Source organism: Salmo salar, chromosome ssa04 (genome assembly GCF_905237065.1).
Source record: "Salmo salar chromosome ssa04, Ssal_v3.1, whole genome shotgun sequence".
In the NCBI taxonomy this organism is placed as follows: Eukaryota; Metazoa; Chordata; class Actinopteri; order Salmoniformes; family Salmonidae; genus Salmo; species Salmo salar.
In genome coordinates this window covers 17,956,225-17,973,551 of record NC_059445.1, presented here as the reverse complement: position 1 = coordinate 17,973,551, position 17,327 = coordinate 17,956,225, and the positions used below count along the sequence as shown (strand labels likewise).

The following is a 17,327-nucleotide window of genomic DNA, read 5'->3' as shown; positions in this document are numbered from 1 at the left end:
AACTGTGAGCCACGCCTAATCGCCCAACATCAGTACCCAACCTCACTAATGCTCATGTCTGAATGGAAGCAAGTGCCCGTTTCACTGTTCCACCATCTAGTGGAAAGCCTTCCCAGAAGAGTGGAGGCTGTTTATTTAAAAAAAAAACATATATACTTCACCTTTATTTAAGCAGGTAGGCTAGTTGAGAACAAGTTCTCATTTACAACTGCGACCTGGCCAAGATAAAGCAGAGCAATGCGACAAAAAAACAACAGCGTTACACGTGGGATAAACAAACAAATCTATATGCAGTGTGGAGTGGAGGCTGTTATAACAGCAAAGTGGGGACTGACCCCATATTTATGCCCATGATTTTGGATTGAAATGTTTGATGAGCAGGTGTCCACATACTTTTGGTCATGTAGTGTATATACATTAAGGGTGTGTGTGTGTGTACTGTTCTTTCCATGACAGACAGACCAGGTGAAGGCTACAATCCCTTATTGATGTCATTTGTTAAATCCACTTCAATCAGTGTAGATGAAAGGTAGGAGACGGGTTAAGAATGTTTTTTAAGCCTTGACACAATTGAGACATCGCATTCTGAGGATGAATGGGCAAGACAAAAGATTTGAGTGCCTTTTGAACGGGGTAAAGTAGTAGGTGCCAGGCGCACCGTTTGAGTGTGCCAAGAACTGCAACACATCCAAAGGACATCCAGCCAACTTGGCACAACTGTAGGAAGCATTGGAGTCAACATCCCTGTGGAACGCTTTCGACACCTTGTAGAGTCCATGCCCCAACGAATTGAAGCTGTTCTGAGGGCAAAAGGGGGTGCAACTCAATATTAAGGTGTTCCTAATGTTTTCTACCCTCAGTGTATAGTCTAGTGAGTGTGCGTAGGGCCAGTGGAACATAGTTCAGGTACCATTAATTCACTATTTAGCAGTCTTATGGCTTGTGGGTAGAATATTTCTTGGAGCCTGTTGGTCGGAGAGCCGGTACCCTTTGCAGGACGGTAGCAGAGTGAAGTCTATGGTTTGGGTAGCTGGATTCTTGGCAATGTTTTGGGCATTCCGTGATGTAGAAGTCCTGAATTACAGGGCGCTTGGCCCAAGTGATGTACTGTAGCGCTTTGCTGTCAAGGAAGGTGCATTTGCCATACCAAGTGGTGATGCAGCTAGTCAAGATGCTCTCGACGGTGCAGCTGTAGAACTTTTTGAGGAGCCGAGGGCCCATGAAAAGTATTTTCAGCCTCCTGAGGGGGAGGAGGCATTGCCGTGCCCTCTTTGTGGGTATGTGTGGACCATGTTCAGTCCTTAGTGATGTGGATGCCAAGGAACTTGAAGCTCTCGACCTGCTCCACAACAGCCCTGTCAGTGGATGGGGGCGTGCTCTCCCTTGTTTCTCCTATTGTCTCAATCAGCTCCTTGGTCTTACTGACGTTGAGGGAGAGGTTGTTGTTGTTGTTCTGGCACCACACTGCTAAGTCTCTGACCTCCTCCCTGTAGGCTGACTCATTGCCGTCTGTGATCAGGCCTACCGCCGTCGTGTCGTCCGCAAACTCAATGGTGTCGGAGTCGTGCAACGCAGTTGTGGGTGAACAAGGCGTAATAAGCACACACCCCTGAGGGGGCCCCCGTGTTGAGGGTCAACGTGGCGTAGGTGTTGCCTACCCTCACCACGGGGCCGTCAGGAAGTCCAGGATCCAGCAGAGGGAGGGGTTCAGTCCCAGGGGCCCTAGCATGGAGGGGACGATGGTGTTGAATAAACATCATTCTCAAAGTTATTTCCACTCTTGTCCAGAAATTGCATCATCTGTGGATCTGTTGTAGAGGGTCTGGGATGATGGTGTTGATGTGGGTCATGATCCGCTTTTCAATGCACTTTGTAACTACGGATGTGAGTGCTACAGGGTGATTAGTCATTTAGGCAGGTTACCTTGGAGCTCTTGAACAAGGATAGTGGTGGTCATCTTGAAACATGTTGTGATTACATTTTCTCTCCTTGTCCCAGTCTGTATGTGAAGACACTTGCCAGCTGGTCTGCGTGTGCTTTGTGAACACGGCCTAGTATTCAGTCTGACCCGGCGACCTTGTGAACGTTTTGCTCACGTTTTCCACAAAGAGCAGGCTCACACTGTATTCTGGAAAAACATGGGCTTTCACGCAAGGCACAGTGTTATATTCCTCAAAGCGAGCATAAAAGCATTTAGCTCGTTTGGGAGTTCTACATTGCTGGGCAACTCATGGCTGGGTTTCCCTTTCATAATCCGTTGTCATCTTCAAGCCCTTCCACATACGACAAGCGTCGGAGCCGGTGGAATAGGATTCCACCTTCCTCCTATATTGTCCTTTTGCATGTTTGATGTCTCGTCAGAGGTCATAGCGGGCTTTCTTGTATGTGTCCGTGTCCTGTTCCTTGTAAGCTCTATTACAGCTCTGATATTGCCTGTAATACATGGTTTTTGGGTTTGGATAGGTTCTTAAAGTCACTGTGGGGATGACATCTATGCACTTATTGATGAACCTGTGACTTTTGTGGTAAACTCCTCAATGCTATCAGATGAATCCGGGAACAAATCCCAGTCTGTACTGGCAAAACAGTCTTGTAGCCTCTCGTCTGCTTTATCCAACCACCTCCGTATTGAGCGCATCGCTGTACTTCCTGTTTGAGCTTTTGTTTGTAAAGAGGAAGCAGGAGAATGGAGTCATGGTCAGATTTTCCGAAAGGAGGATGAGGGAGGGCCTTGTGTGCATTTCTGTGGGTAGTTAGCGCCCCTAGTGGCGCAGGAGACGTGTTGGTAGAAGTGCGGTAGAACAGTTTAAGCTCCCAACGTTAGTCTCCGCCCACCAGAAACACTTCCTCTGGGTAAGCAGTTTTTGTTTATGGCCCCATACAGTTTGAGTGCCAGAGTGGTGTTGGCTTGTGGAGGGATGTAGACAGCTGTGATAATTACAGATGAGAACTCTTGGTAGGTAAAAGGGTCTGCAGCTTACCATGACCTATTATATACACCAGGTGAGCAAAAGCTAGAGATTTCCTTCACACTTGAAGCAGCACGGCAGTTATTTTTGAAAAAACACTCCACCTTCTTTCGACTTCCCGAAGCTGCCGTCCGATCCTGCCGCTGCATGGAGAATCCACTGTGTACTACGTGCATAGCGTCATCATCCAGCCACGTTTCAATAAGACATATGATATTGCAGCTTTTCAAGTCTCTCTGATGGATGAGCTTCGTTCGAGAGTCTCCTGTGTTATTCTCGAGTGATTGGCCAATAGAAAGGGAGCGCCGTTTGGTTTTCACTTTGCCTCAATTTCTCCACCTCGTCTCCCACGTCTACGCCTGCAGCGTTTTGGTAGCCTATGGAACAATGGAATAGGGTCCGGTATGAACAGTCAAAATCTAGGTTAGTAGCTGTCGATCTGATGTCCAGAAGTGCTTCGTTGGTCATATGTGACAATAATATGAACTTTCTGTACAAAAAAAGTAAAGATAATCACGATAGAAGTCACTATATAGTAAAGTTGGGTTGGAACTCGTAAGATGATGCCCTTCCTTCCACTTAGCCATAACGAGAGGCCGCTTTCTTCCTCACCTCAGATTTCCATTGCCTTCACGCTCCTCTTTCTCATTCGGTCTCTCGACTGCCACGTATTAGTCCCCCCTCTACTTTTTTTCTTTTGCTTTCCTTGCCTGATATTGTTCTCTTTCCTCCCCGTCGTAGCTGGTCAAAGGGATGCTTAAAACATGGATTCATGGGAGCCTCCTCAGCCTACTGGGCTTGGACTGACTCCCCAGCGCCTGCCTGCCATCCTTCTCTGCCATCTTGTCACTTTGGGATGCGTCTGGCTAGGGGCCGAACATGTCTGTCACAGGCACATGCTCTCACAGGCATGCTCTCACAGGCATGCACACACACACACCAACTTCCACTACCACTCTCGTGAGAGTGGGATGATTTGAAATGTTCTAAAGTTTTAGTCTGGTCCCAAATGGCTAGCTACCCTACCCCCTCTTCCCTCTCTTCTGAATTACTTAAGCTGCCCTCCTGTCCACTTGAAAGTGGACAAGTCACTGTTGTGGAACGTTCCAGAATGTTGCGTTTTTTTACTACTCAAACGGTCTCTCTTGTTCCAACTAGTTTTTTCCATCCCGGCATGACTGGTCACTAGTATTCCGGTGTTTCTGGTTAGTTTGATAACAACAATATCAAATAACGTTTGATTTGTCACATGCGCCAAATACAACGGGTATAGACTTTGAAATTGAATGCTTGTTTACGAGCCCTTCCCAACAGTGCAGAGTTAAAAATAGTGTGAAAAGCTGTTAAGACAAAGGGTGGCTACTTTGAAGAATATCTAATATGAAATACATTTTGATTTGTTTAACACTTTTTTGGTTACTACATGATTCCATATGTGTTATTTCATAGTTTGTCTTCACTATTATTCTACAATGTACAAAAAAACTTGAATGAGTAGGTGTGTCCAAACTTTTGACTGTGTGTGTGTGTGATATGGGCTGCAATATATTTGTCTTTGTGAGTCTGCATAGAGCCAATGTAGATAGTCCGGGTAACTATTGAGCGTTCTTATGGCTTGGGGATTGAAGCTGTCTCGGAGCCTTTTGGTTTGAGATCCGATGATCCGGTGACATTTTCCAGATGGTAGCAGAGTGAACAGTTTATGACTTTAGTCTTTGGCAATTTCGGACCTTCCTTTTACACCGCCTGATCTAGAAGTCCTGGATGCCAGGGAGCTCTGCCCCAGTGATGTACTGGGCAGTCCGCACAACCCTCTGTAGCGCTTTGCGGTCCGTTATCAGTTCAAATGTATTGTTTCTCAGTCTTCAATCTACAAAATGTTTTTTCTTTTTTGCGAGTCTGTTGTCTTGGCAACGGCTAGAGATGGATAAAAGGCTTTGTTTTTTTAGACATGACAAATTACACTGTGCCATGCAGGCCTTTTCTTTTGACAGTATCTACAGAGGCATCGGTTTTCTAAAAGGTTGGGATGTGCGTATTACCTTCAGTATACTTCACAATAAATAGATGATATCTCCCAGACACAGAGAGAGAAAACAAATGTGCTTTATTTAGACATTTTCCTTTTTACGTTTTTATTTAAAATATGGATCTGTTTTCCTCTGTTGCTTCACTATAGATCAGTGGAAAGAAGTTGTTGTGGGTAATTTTCAATAGTACATTTCTTCAATTCCGCACTTTTTTTTTTTTTTTTTTACATGAATACTACTGGCGTCTCAAGCTGTCGGACTCAGAACCCCATCGAGGAACTTCTGATTATAATTTTTTTTGTCTGTATTTGGACAGTACCTGGGGAAGGGGAGACCGATAGTAGAAGCAGAAGGTGACTGGGCTGGCTCGCCTGAGGGGTGTATGGGATTTGAGTCAAGACCACAACTGCTTGACCAGATTCCGACACTCAGAACCCCATCTCTATGGTCGTAAAGCAAACCTCCTCCATTACCCCCGTCCCCCCGTCTTGGCTCTGAAGGATGTGTTTTATACGGACTAATTTAATTTAATTCCGTTTGCTTTTAAATTATGTGTATCGGCTACCGTACACTAGACTAAAGGTCTTGTCCTTGACGACTTGGAAAGCTCCCTCTGTTTTGATGCAGAAGGTTATCTGAAACTGTGTCTCGAGCAGTGTGGATGTTGAGTCTTTTCTCTCATGGAAGCAGCGCTTTCAAATGGAAACAAACCACTCCTCCTTGCTGCAGCCTGTTAACTCAAGGCTGTCGATTGGGCTGACCTTGGATCCTCTACATGCTTTTCCTTCTTATTAGAGCTGTGAGGCAGTGAAGCCCCACTTCATAACCACTGCACACCCAAACGACCAGATCTCGGCCCACAGACCAGACACGCACACAATCCCACTCTCACACACAACCCGCGCCTTCCTTACACACATCAAAACGAAATGCCCAGTTGCCCAATTACATAGTAAGGACATTATTCACACACGGTTCTGTGCCAAAATAAACCAGTGTAATTTCAAGCCATCTCCCTGATTCCCCCTCTGTGCTACTTAGACTCATTTTTGGTCTGAGAGCATGAGCACCACCTACTGCTGCAGCCCCGCCTTCACCATCTCCACAACCAATCATTATTCCCCTTGGAGTTCAGCCCAGTGCTAATGCCAAATCCTGGGGAGACATCACTAAGCAATATTGACAGTGCATTTTTATTCATGGTTTGTTTATTGGCTATACATTTGGAACACTGGCATTATCCCCTTTCAGACTGCTACCATATGTAAACTCACACCTGGACATTACTTCAATAAGTAAGCAAGTTTGATTAAATGTGTTTATTTGCAGTTATTTTTAGCGGGGAACACTTTTAAAAAAAAAATTCTTAGTGTACAACTTCTTCCCAAGAAAGTCATAGGTGGTGTGTGTTAATGTATGTAGATTCACACTCATTGCATCTCTGTGCTTTTCAAAACCAATACACCTAGGAATAAGGATAATACCTTATATGCAAATCCAAATACCTTATATGCGAATCCAAATATCAGAGATTGTTTTCAGCGGGTGATTTATGAATAAAGGAACTCGCCCCACTGTCTCTGCACTCTGGTCTTCTACGGCTGCGAACAACCCGACCATAAATGTCTTTGTTACTTCCACTCGGGAGAAGTGATGCTTTGTGCGTTTAATTTATTTATCTGATCCATTGTTAGACCAGGCAGCGTCGCTGCACATATTCACATATGCTTTGATGTTTTTGTGCATATTTATTCGCTGCTAATGTTTTCTTTTGAATAGTTGTCTGTATAGATGTTGTGAAGTAGGCTAAACTCTCTTGTAATTGTTCAGACCAGTGTTTAACATTATTTTTTTTAATTATCCTGATCCTGCTGACTCAAAGGGGTTCATATTTCTGCACTACACACCTGATTCCACCAGTAAAAGGTTTGACGATGAGTTGAGTAGAATCAGGTGTGTTAGGGCAAAAACACACACATGCACCCTGGATTAGCAGAATTAAGAACCACTTGGTCAGGCCATAGCTTTACTGTGATTACAGTTGGATTTCAGTAGCTCCACATGCTGGCATTTCTCACCCTTATATTAACATCAGTGATAGGAGTAGTAACTGTACAACAACTGGTGGGATACAAAGTGACGAGAATATGATGAGCATAACAGTCCAGTCCATACCAGTTGAGTGGATATTATCACCACTGTTTCTCTACTAGAAGGGGTAAACCACTATGCTAGAGGCTAGCCTGTCTTTCACTCCCTGTAGAGCTGGTGCTGCTAACAGTAACACCACCAGTCAGCCCTATAGTCAGTCGCTCTTTATCTACTGTGGTGAATAGAATTCACTCTGCGTGGTCTCCCCTCAGCGGATCACAGAATAAATACCAGCTCTTTCACAGTTTCCCGCAGATGAAACTGTCCGATAATACAGGGCAGGTGAGACTGGGAAGCCATGCTGGGTAAAGCTGAGCCGGATTGAGCCAGCGGCTCCTAAAGCTCTGATGATGCGGGGAAGATATCAGGCGGGCTCAGCACAGAGCCATGGGGGACAACCAATCCTATCTCTGCAGTTTAGGGGGGTTTCAGGGGGTGTTGGCAGATAAGGCAGGCACCCGCTGTATGTGACCTTTTGCCAGAGCGAAATTGTGTGTGTTTGTGTAGGGAGCCGCAGACCTCCCAAGCATGATGGTACGGTAGATATACTAATCCAGCCAGGCCCTGTTGTATAGTGCTTAGTCTCTCTCTCTCTCACACACACACACACACACACACACACACACACACACACACACACCTCCATTAAGTTGGAAGGGGGTGCTTTTAAAGATGACAGCTGGGGTTGGTAGATTTCCTGCTTCGTCTTTAGTTCTCGGTATTGGACTCAGCCTGCTGTTGAGGGTTTATCGACCGCCCCCATACAGTACACGTGTGTGTGTGTGTGCGCGCACACTCAAAATTGCACCCCTCATCACTCCGCAGGGTTTACTGAGACCTCCCTCCCTCCCTTAGTCACCACTCACCATCATCCCGAGCCTGTCCGATAGATAATTGACTCTCTCTCCCCCTCTATTTTCCCCTCCCTCTTTCCCCTCGCTGTCTCTTACCTACAGGTATAAAGGACGTGATTTATTTGTCAGACAAGTACCACGACATCCCTGAAATGACTGCCTCCAGACGGCTGCTTAACTTGGCAGGGATCCAATACAAGTGAGTCTCCTGAGCCGCCGTGTGTATTGCCCCTGGATGGAGGGACGAGGATGTTATGATGACTTAATTGACATCTGCCAGCCAGAGAGGGCTGACAGTTCTGTGTGAAAAGGTTTCCAAACAAACAGGGTTGGAGCTTAGATGGCACTCCCATCGGAGTTACATGTGTCTTTGAAGCTGTATGTCAGAGGGTTGGAGCATGGTGTGTGATGGGGTTAGTGCCTGGATATGGTTGTTTCAGGGGTGTAAACCTACCCACTAACTACCTGTCCTGGGACTACTGGGGGGGTCAGCAGTGGTGGAGAGAGAGATGGCTGTTAGGGGGGGCGGAGAGTGAGCGGTGTGATGGAAGGAGCAGGTAGATATTTTGGTAATGTTGTCTCTGTGTCTACATATTCTTTACTGAACAAATTATATAAACACAACATGTAGTGTTGGTTTCATGAGGTGAAATAAAAGATCCCAGAAATGTTCCATACTAACGAAAGCTTATTTCTCTCATTCTGTGCACAAATTTGTTTACATCCCTGTTAGTGAGCATTAATCCTTTGCCAAGATAATCCATACACCTGACAGGTGTTGCATATCAAGAAGTTTATTAACCAGCGTGATCATTTCACAGGTGCACCTTGTGCTGGGGACAATAAGGTCACTAAAATGTGCAGTTTTGTCACACAACACAATGCCACAGATGTCTCATGTTTTTAGGGAGCGGGCAATTGGCATGCTGACTGCAGGAATGTCCTCCAGAGCTGTTGCCAGAATGTTAATTTCTCTACCATAAGCCGCCTCTGTTTTAGAGAATTTGGCTGTAAGTCCAACCGGCCTCACAACAGGCCTTTTTATGGGGAAGTGGTTTGCTGATGACAACGTTGTGAACAGAGTGCTGGTGGGGGGGGTTTATGGTGTGGGCAGGCATAAACTAGATACAACGAACACAATTGCATTTTATTGATGACAATTTGAATGCACAGTGATACTGTGACGAGATCCTGAGGTTTATTGTCGTGCCATTCATCCGTCACCATCGCCTCCATATTTCAGCATGATAATGCATGGCCCCATGTCGCAAGAATCTGTACACAATTCCTGGAAGCTGAAAATGTCCAAGTTCTTCCATGGCCTGCATACTCAGACACATCACCCATTGAGCATGTTTGGGATGCTCTGGATTGATGTGTATGACAGCGTGTTCCAGTTCCCGTCAATATCTAGCAACTTCGCACCGCCATTGACGAGGAGTGGGACAACATTCCACAGGCCACAATCAACAGCCTGATCAAGTCTATGCGAAGAAGTCGCACTGCCTGAGGCAAATGGTCACACCAGATACCGACTGGTTTTCTGATCCACACCCCTACCTTTTTTTTAAGGCATCTGTGGCCAATGGATACATATCTGTATTCCCAGTCATGTAAATCCATGGATGGGGCCTAATGTTTTTCAATTGACTGATTTCCTTATATGAACTGTAACTTGGTCATATCTTAAATTGTTCCATGTTGCATTTATATTTTTGTTCAGTGTATACATTTTAGAAATTCATATACAAACATTGGAAGCATTTAATGAGACAAATGTACAACTCTAGTTTGGCTTCAGTCATGGCTGCAGCACTTAATGACCAAGCCCAAATCAGGAAGTTCAGTCCCCCTTTAAGAATTTTATCCTCATATTTTTACAATGCGATGCGGCCTGTAGAAGGATCTTTGGCATTCTTATTACCAAATGAAAGCCTATAGCCGACAAAACAATACCTTTACATTCAATATTGTTTCGATTAGTCATAGTTTAATTGAAACTTGAACAATTCCCAGAATCAAGTAGGCTGCAAAAATAGCCTTCATTTATTGAGTAGGCTATTGGCTACTTTTACCAGATGCACAGGTTTAAACTTGATATGGCTGTGAATGGTCGAAATGAACGAAAGCCTGAATTAATGTAATAATCAACTGAATTATTGGAAACGAATACCTGTTGCACTTTTGCAGGCTGTGCATCCATCTACTGGGTTGTCCTCCTTGTCCACAATGACTCAAATCCTTCCAAACTGCTGATTTTCAGTCGAGCAGCACCAGTTTCCACGATGGTGTATTTCACCATCGTAACCTTTTTTGTTTTTATTTCTCCTGTTATGTTACCCATTTTCACAAGAGCTAGGAGTCAGGGAAAATAAACTTTGCAACGTAATGTCACGTGGCAGAAGAAAACACAAGCTCTGCCAGTCGACAAATTAGGAGGTAGACTTTAACACACTGTATAGACCCCGAACAAGACTTACATACTCTCTAGATACACATACACACTGGGAAAAATAAAAATTCACCCACAAACGTCCATATCTGCAGGTACATGAACAAACAGAACTTTCTATCATTGATTCCCATTGAAATGTCCTTTGCTACTTTACACACACACACACAGTAGGCATGGAAATCTCCCACTGAGCCACATTAAACACACAGGGTTGCAGCTCAGGTATTTAAATAGTCTTAATACTTCATCCTCGTCAGATAAACTAAGACTTTTACTAATGGAGACAGGAAGCCAGAGGAGACAAAATAAATAGGTTTGCGTTCCAAATGGCACCCTATTCCTTATATAGTGCATTACTTTATGGCAGTACCCATAGGGCTCTGGTCAAAAGTAGTGCACTCTACAAGGAATAGGGTGCCATTTGCAATGTACATACACTGATTTAAATTATATATATTTTTTAATACAGAAATAGAAATATTTGAAGATTTGTTCATATGGGGTACCTGTCTATGGAGGTGTAGAGGTTAACTCCAATAGCTGGTTTTATTGAGGATGTCCTCTACATGCGCGCATACACAGCTATTCAGGTTGTCCTCTAGCTCAGGGTTTCCCAAACTCAAGCTTTGATTATTTGAATCAGCTGTGTAGTGCTAGAGCAAAAACAAATGTGCGCCCAGGGGGACCCCAGGACAGAGTTTGGGAAACTAGGCCAAATCCCTGAGCTAGCTGATCATGTACTTCCTTCTACACGTTTGCAATGACTATTTTATTCCTCCTTTCCGACCTCCCGTTTTCTTTCCGTCTCTATCAATCTTCTCTAGCCGTTGGCGTTTGGACCGAAAGTGTGTATTAAATTGGACTATTAACTGGATCTCACTCAATAGAAGTTTCAAGGGACGTTTTTGACCTTGAGGACAATCTGAATGAACCAATGTCTGAATCAGTGTTGACGCCGTATAACCAGTTGAACTGCCCTTAGAATTTGCCTTCGTTGAAGGCCGAAACGTTAATCTATTAACCCTGTTTAAATAAAACACATTTTTAAATGGTGAGTATTACGCCTTTTCAATTATGATTACTTTTTTTGGTAGAACCTCTACTCACGTTGGTTGAGCGCTGTCCCATTTCCATAGATTGGAATTAGAGAAATAAAATACAATTTGTGTTTGTAAAATGTACTGTAATTTGTCAATGTTATTTGGACTGTAATGTAGCCTTTTGAGAATTCATTGGCGAATGGATAATCCACCTTTTACCATCTCATACTGGCTAACGTGCAATCCCTGGAGAATAAAGTGGATGAGCTCCGTTCGAGACTATCCTACCAATGGGGCATTAACCTTTCTAGCGCAGGTGTTCCGCTAGCGACCCACCTCGACAACATCTGGTGAAATTGCAGAGCGCGAAATTGAAATTACAGAAATATAAATATTTAACATTCATGAAAGTACGAGTGTTATACTTCAAAATAAAACTTCTTGTTAATCCAGCCGCTGTGTCAGATTTCAAAAAGGCTTTACGGCGAAAGCACACCGTGCGACTATCTGAGGACAGCTATCTGAGTCCTGCATACAAAAGCATGAAAAACATATTTCAACCAGGTAGGTGCGCCACAAAAGTCAGAAATGGCAATATAATAAATGCCTTACCTTTGAAGATCTTCTTCTGTTGGCACTCCAAAAGATCCCAGCTACATCACAAATGGTCCTTTTTGTTCGATAATGTCCTTTATATCCCCAAAAACTCAGTTTAGCTGGTGCTCTTCATTCAATAATCCACCGGTTTCCCTCCTTCAAAATGCATACAAAAGGAATCCCAAACGTTACCAATAAACTTATCCAAACAAGTCAAACAATGTTTATAATCAAACCTAAGGTACCCTAATACGTAAATAAACAAAATTTAAGACGGAGAATCGTTATTGTCTAAATAAACAACAAAGAACGCGCTCTCATCAACGCACATGAAAACACTACAGCCAAAATGGGAGCCACTTAGAAAAACTACAAATTCTACCTCATTTATCCAAAAACTAGAAAGAGTTTCAGGCTTAAGACTGACATCTAGTGGAAGCCCTAGGAACTGCAATCTGGGAGGTTTTGGCCTCATAATAAACATGAAAGCCATTGGAATTTTTTTTTTTGGGGGGGGGGAGATGGTTTGTCCTCAGGGTTTCGCCTGCCATATCAGTTCTGTTATACTCAGATATTTATTTTAGCAGTTTTAGAAACTTTTGAGTTTTCTATCCAAATCTACCAATTATATGCATATCCTAGCCTGGGCCTGAGTAACAGGCAGTTTACTTTTGGCACGCTTTTCATCCGGACGTCAAAATACTGCCCCTAGCCCAAAGAGGTTAACTGTAATATCTTATGTTTCACCGAGTCATGGCTGAACAAGGATATGGATAATATACAGTTGGCTGGGTTTTCTGTGCATCGGCAAGACAATAGCAACCTCCGGTAAGACGAGGGGTAGTGGTTTGTCTATTTGTCAACAACAGCTGGTGCGCGATCTCTAAAATTAAGTCTCAAGGTTTTGTTCGCCTGAGGTAGAGTACCTCATGATAAGCTGTAGACAACACTATTTACCAAGAGTGTTTATCACAAACCGACGCAGGGACTAAGACCGTACTCGACGAGCTGTATAAGGCCATAAGCAAACGAGAATGCTCACCCAGAAACGGTGCTCCTAGTGGTCGGGGACTTTAATGCAGGAAATCTTAAATCCGTTTCACCTAATTTCGACCAGCATGTTAAATGTGCAACCAGAGGACAAAAACTCTAGAACACCTTTACTCCACACATAGAGACGAATACAAAGCTCTCCCTCAATTTGGTAAATCTGACCATGATTCTATTCTCATGATTTTTGCTTAGAAGCAAGAACTCGGGCAGAAAGTAACAGTGACTCGCTTATTACGGAAGTGGTCTGATGATGCAGATACTAAGCTACAAGACTGTTTTCCCGCTATGCCCTCCAACAAACCGTCAATACAGGACTAAGATTGAATCCTAAGACACCGGCTCTGACGCTCGTCGGATGGGGTGGAGCTTGCAAACTATTACGGAATACAAAGGGAATCCCAACAGCGAGCTGCCCAGTGACGCAAGCCTACCAAACGATTTAAATGCCTTCTATGCTTGCTTCGAGGCAAGCAACACTGAACCATGCATTAGAGAACCAGCTGTTCCGGATGACCGTGTGATCACGCTCTCCATAGCCGATGTGAGTAAGACCTTCAAACGGGTTAAACACTCACAAGCCCTGCGGCCTACCAGGACTCGTACTCCGAGCATGCGCTGGCCAACTGGCAAGTGTCTTCACTGACATTTTCAACCTCTCCCTGACCGAGTCTGTAATACCTACATGTTTCAAGCAGACAACCATAGTCCCTGTGCCCAAGGTAGCCTGCCTAAATGACTACAACCCCGTAGCACTCACGTCTGTAGCCATGAAGTGCTTTGAAAGGTTGATCATGGCTCACATTAACACCATCCCAGAAACCCTAGACCAACTACAATTTGCATACCACCCCAGTAGATCCACAGATGACGCAATCTCCATTGCACTCCAAACTGCCCTTTCCCACCTGGACAAAAGGAACACCTATGTGAACATGCTGTTCATTGACTACAGCTCAGCATTTAACACCATAGTGCCCTCAAAGCTCATCACTAAACACCTCCCTCTGCAACTGGATCCTGGACTTCCTGATGGGCCGCCCCCAGGTGGTAAGGGTAGGCAGCAACACATCTGCCACGCTGATCCTCAACACGGGGGCCCCTCAGGGGTGCATGCTTAGTGCCCTCCTGTACTCCCTGTTCACCCACGACTGCGTGGCCACACTATCATTGTTTGCCAACAACAACGGTGGTCGGCCTGATCACCGACAACAATGAGACGGCCTACAGGGAGGAGGTCAGAGACCTGGTAGTGTGGTGCCAGGACAACTTCTCCCTCAACGTGAGCAAGATGAGCTGATTGTGGACTACAAGAAAAGTGGGGCCGGGCACACCCCCATTCTCATTGATGGGGCTGTAGTGGAGCAGGTTGAGCACTTCAAGTTCGTTGGCGTCCACATCATTAACAAATGATCATGGTCCAAACACATGAAGATAGTCGTGAAGAGGGGAAGACTATGCCTATTCCCTCTCAGGAGACTGAAAAGATTTGGCATGGGTCCTCAGATCCTCAGTTACACAGCTGAACCATCAAATATCCTGACTGGTTGCATCACTGCTTGGTATGGCAACTGCTCTGCATCCGACCACAATGCACAACAGACGTTACTGCATACAGCCCAGTACATCACTGGGGCCAAGCTTCCGGCCATCCAGGACCTCTATACCAGGCGGTGTCAGAGGAAGGCCTTAAATTGTCAAATGCTCCCGCCACCCTAGTCAGACTGTTCTCTCTGCTACCACACGGCAAGTGGTACAGCCGGACTATTTGCATTGACCCCCTTTTTTTATGCTGCTGCTACTCGCTGTTTATTATCTATGCATAGTCACTTTACCCCTACCTACATGTATAGTTTCAGTCAAAGTTTGGACGCACCTACTCATTCAAGGGTTTTTCTTTATTTGAACTATTTTCTACACTGTAGAATAGTGAAGACATCAAAACTATGGAATCATGTAACCAAAACAAATTGTTAAACGAATTAAAATATATTTTAGATTCTTCAAAGTAGCCACCCTTTGCCTTGATGACAGCTGAGTGTGCAAAGCTGTCGTCAAGGCAAAGGGTGGCTACTTTGAAGAATCTAAAATATATTTTGATTTAACACTTTTGGTTACTACATGATTCCATATGTGTTGTTTCATAGTTTTGATGTCTTCACTATTTTTCTACAATGTTGAAAATAGTACAAATAAAGAAAAACCCTTGTTTGGTGCGTCCAAACTTTTGACTGGTACTGTACATATTACCTCGACTAACCTGTACCCCTGCACATTAGCACGCTACCGGTATCCCCTGTATATAGCCTCGTTATTTAGTTACTTTTTTGTAATTTTTTTAAAGGTTTTAAAAAATAATAATAATAATCTGCATTGTTGGTTAAGGGCTTGTAAGTAAGCATTTCACGGTAAGGTCTACACCTGTTGTATTTGGCGCATGTGACATTACATTTGATTTTAGTGAGGACATCTTTGGCCTTGGGATTTAAAAGCAGGTTTGCAAGCAGCATTCATTCCATGTGTGTGCGCGACTGAACAGGCTGAGGGTGTGTCTGTGCAGGACGGTGGGTCTGTCTTCAGAAAGAAAGGTGTCCTGGAATGCTATTAGTGGTGGCATTTTAAAAGGCACCAAGGCTTTTAGTGTGTTGTGCAGTGGTGGACTGTGACGCTACAGTGCCTCTTCTCTTCTGCTTGGGCACGTACGCCACGGCAAGGTGTTAAGAAACTACTTTATAGAAAGGCTAGTGGCCTGCCATTTCACTGCAGTAATGGAAACTGTTACAAAACTTTTTATGTCCCGAATGGTACCCTAGGCACTGATCAAAAGTAATGCACTACATAGGGAATAGTGTACCATTTGGGATGTAGCCTGTGATACTCTATTGCGCTTGACCCACAGAGGGACAGAGGCATAAGAGTGATTAGGACAGGAGTCTTCTCTCTGCTGGTATTGGGGACCTCGGCAGGGGGTTGAGGCGAGGGGCGATTGGGGGGGGGGGGGCAGAATGCGTCTACCTCCTAGAGGGGGCGGCCGCCCCACCCTACACCCCCTCTCCCCAGGGGGCTTGTGGGTAATTGGACCCCCCCAGAGCTCCTTCCTGGGCGCAGGAGGATATTAAGTTGAAGGGTGGGGAGAAAAATAATCTGAAGCTATGAGTTTCTTCTTAACTATCTCCCCTTCATCTTTGTCCCTGCTGCCTCTCCCCCTATTGTCTGTCAGACTCAAAACCAGTCCCTGTGCTGAAAAAGTTCCCTGAAAAGTTCATAGCTTCACAAAAAGAGTGACTTGCTTTTTCTCCTTTTCTCATCACGCTGTTTGTCTGTTCCCAGGCAGTTCAAGCCCAAACGAAACAAGTTCGTCATCGATTTTAATTCTATTAACTCTGGGATGTTCAACGGAACAGGCTGAATACACTCACCTTGGGAAAGAAAGAGTGGGTGCTTTGATGTCTACTCATCCCCTCAACCTACCATGACTAGAGGAACTCAAGTATGTCTGCTGTAAATGTTGAAAATCATATAGAAACATTCATAGGAAAGGTTTTGCTTTTGTCTTTTACAGTGCAAAAAGTGATTTTTATTGAGTTGTGAAATTGTATAGAAATTTACATTGTGTCACATGGAGTTACTTTTACTGTGGTCTCTTTAAAAAAATCACAATCAGGATACGCTTCCAATTGTTACTGTTTTAATTAGAGTTTTACGGTTTTAGACCAACTACTGATTTTGTCATTCTAAATGTTAAACGTATTAGTACCATGTTAGGTCACAAATGTTGGGGTACTGAAACACTAAACCATTTCATATTGTGTGCTGCACATGCAATGTCAACCAAATAAAACTACGAGCAATGTTTTAAAATCATTCAAGTGTACAGTCTGTTTATGGCTTTGTCTCACTTTTTAGTTTATTACTTTGACAAAATCTCCAATTCCTCAAAAGACAAATAATATTTTGGGTGATATCCAAGCATAGATCTGCTGGACATGAAGTGATGTGTGTAATACTGTGAATATGCAATGTGCAGGTCAATTCAATACCCCACACTAAACTATGCTGTTCAATTTCACTGGACCCCATGTTCTCCCGAGTGGCGCAGCGGTCTAAGGTACTGCATCGCAGTGCAAGAGGCGTCACTGCAGTCCCTGGTTCGAATCCAGGCTGCATCACTTCCGTCCGTG

At 44.2% G+C, this 17,327-nt stretch overlaps 1 protein-coding gene across 3 annotated transcripts in view; it reads left to right on the top strand.

Moving 5' to 3' along the window:
- The window catches only part of LOC106602441 (deoxycytidylate deaminase), a 41,938-nt gene extending 24,928 nt beyond the window's left edge, over nt 1-17,010 (top strand). For 2 of the 3 annotated variants that reach the window (XM_014195083.2, XM_014195082.2), the window contains exons 5-6: nt 8,107-8,203; nt 16,477-17,010. In XM_014195083.2, the coding sequence (XP_014050558.2) occupies nt 8,107-8,155 (49 nt within the window). In that variant the 3' untranslated portion in view covers nt 8,156-8,203; nt 16,477-17,010. The remainder of the gene's footprint in view (nt 1-8,106; nt 8,204-16,476) is intronic. The other variant, XM_045716631.1, reaches the window with a different exon arrangement.
- The last annotated feature ends 317 nt before the right edge of the window (nt 17,011-17,327 follow it).